This window comes from Poecilia latipinna, unplaced genomic scaffold, assembly GCF_001443285.1.
Source record: "Poecilia latipinna isolate Pla-1442-1.1 unplaced genomic scaffold, P_latipinna-1.0 Scaffold4496, whole genome shotgun sequence".
Lineage (NCBI taxonomy): Eukaryota > Metazoa > Chordata > Actinopteri > Cyprinodontiformes > Poeciliidae > Poecilia > Poecilia latipinna.
The window spans coordinates 1-411 of NW_015117112.1; the positions used below are offsets into that span (position 1 = coordinate 1).

At 39.9% G+C, this 411-nt stretch overlaps 1 protein-coding gene across 1 annotated transcript in view; it reads left to right on the forward strand.

Moving 5' to 3' along the window:
• Positions 1 to 122: 122 nt before the first annotated feature.
• LOC106942718 (major histocompatibility complex class I-related gene protein-like) overlaps positions 123 to 411 on the forward strand; it is a 5,946-nt gene continuing 5,657 nt past the window's right edge. The window contains exon 1 of the mRNA XM_015026053.1: positions 123 to 338. Within this exon, the coding sequence (XP_014881539.1) occupies positions 221 to 338 (118 nt within the window). The 5' untranslated portion in view covers positions 123 to 220. The remainder of the gene's footprint in view (positions 339 to 411) is intronic.

Sequence of the window (411 nt, forward strand, 5' to 3'; positions counted from 1 at the left end):
TATCATTATTATTCTTGATGTTACTTGGTTTAACTTGTAGAAACATTTTAAATCATTTTGTTGTTTTGTCTTTTCAGTGTCCCACTCTCTGAAGTATTTCTACACTGCGTCCACCCAAGTCCCAGGCTTCCCAGAGTTTGTGGTCGTTGCGTTAGTTGATGATGTTCAGATTGCTTATTATGACAGTGTGATTCGGAGAGCAGAGCCCAAACAGGACTGGATGAGGGAAAACACTGATCAGGAGTACTGGGAGAGAGAGACGGGAAACTTTCTGGGTAACCAGCAGATCTTCAAAGCCAACATTGAAATCTTAAAGATGCGCTTCAACCAAACTGGAGGTTTGTGCTGATTTCACCTTTTATTAATAATTTTTATTGTTGCTAATGGGCAGAAAGACACACACTAGATAGA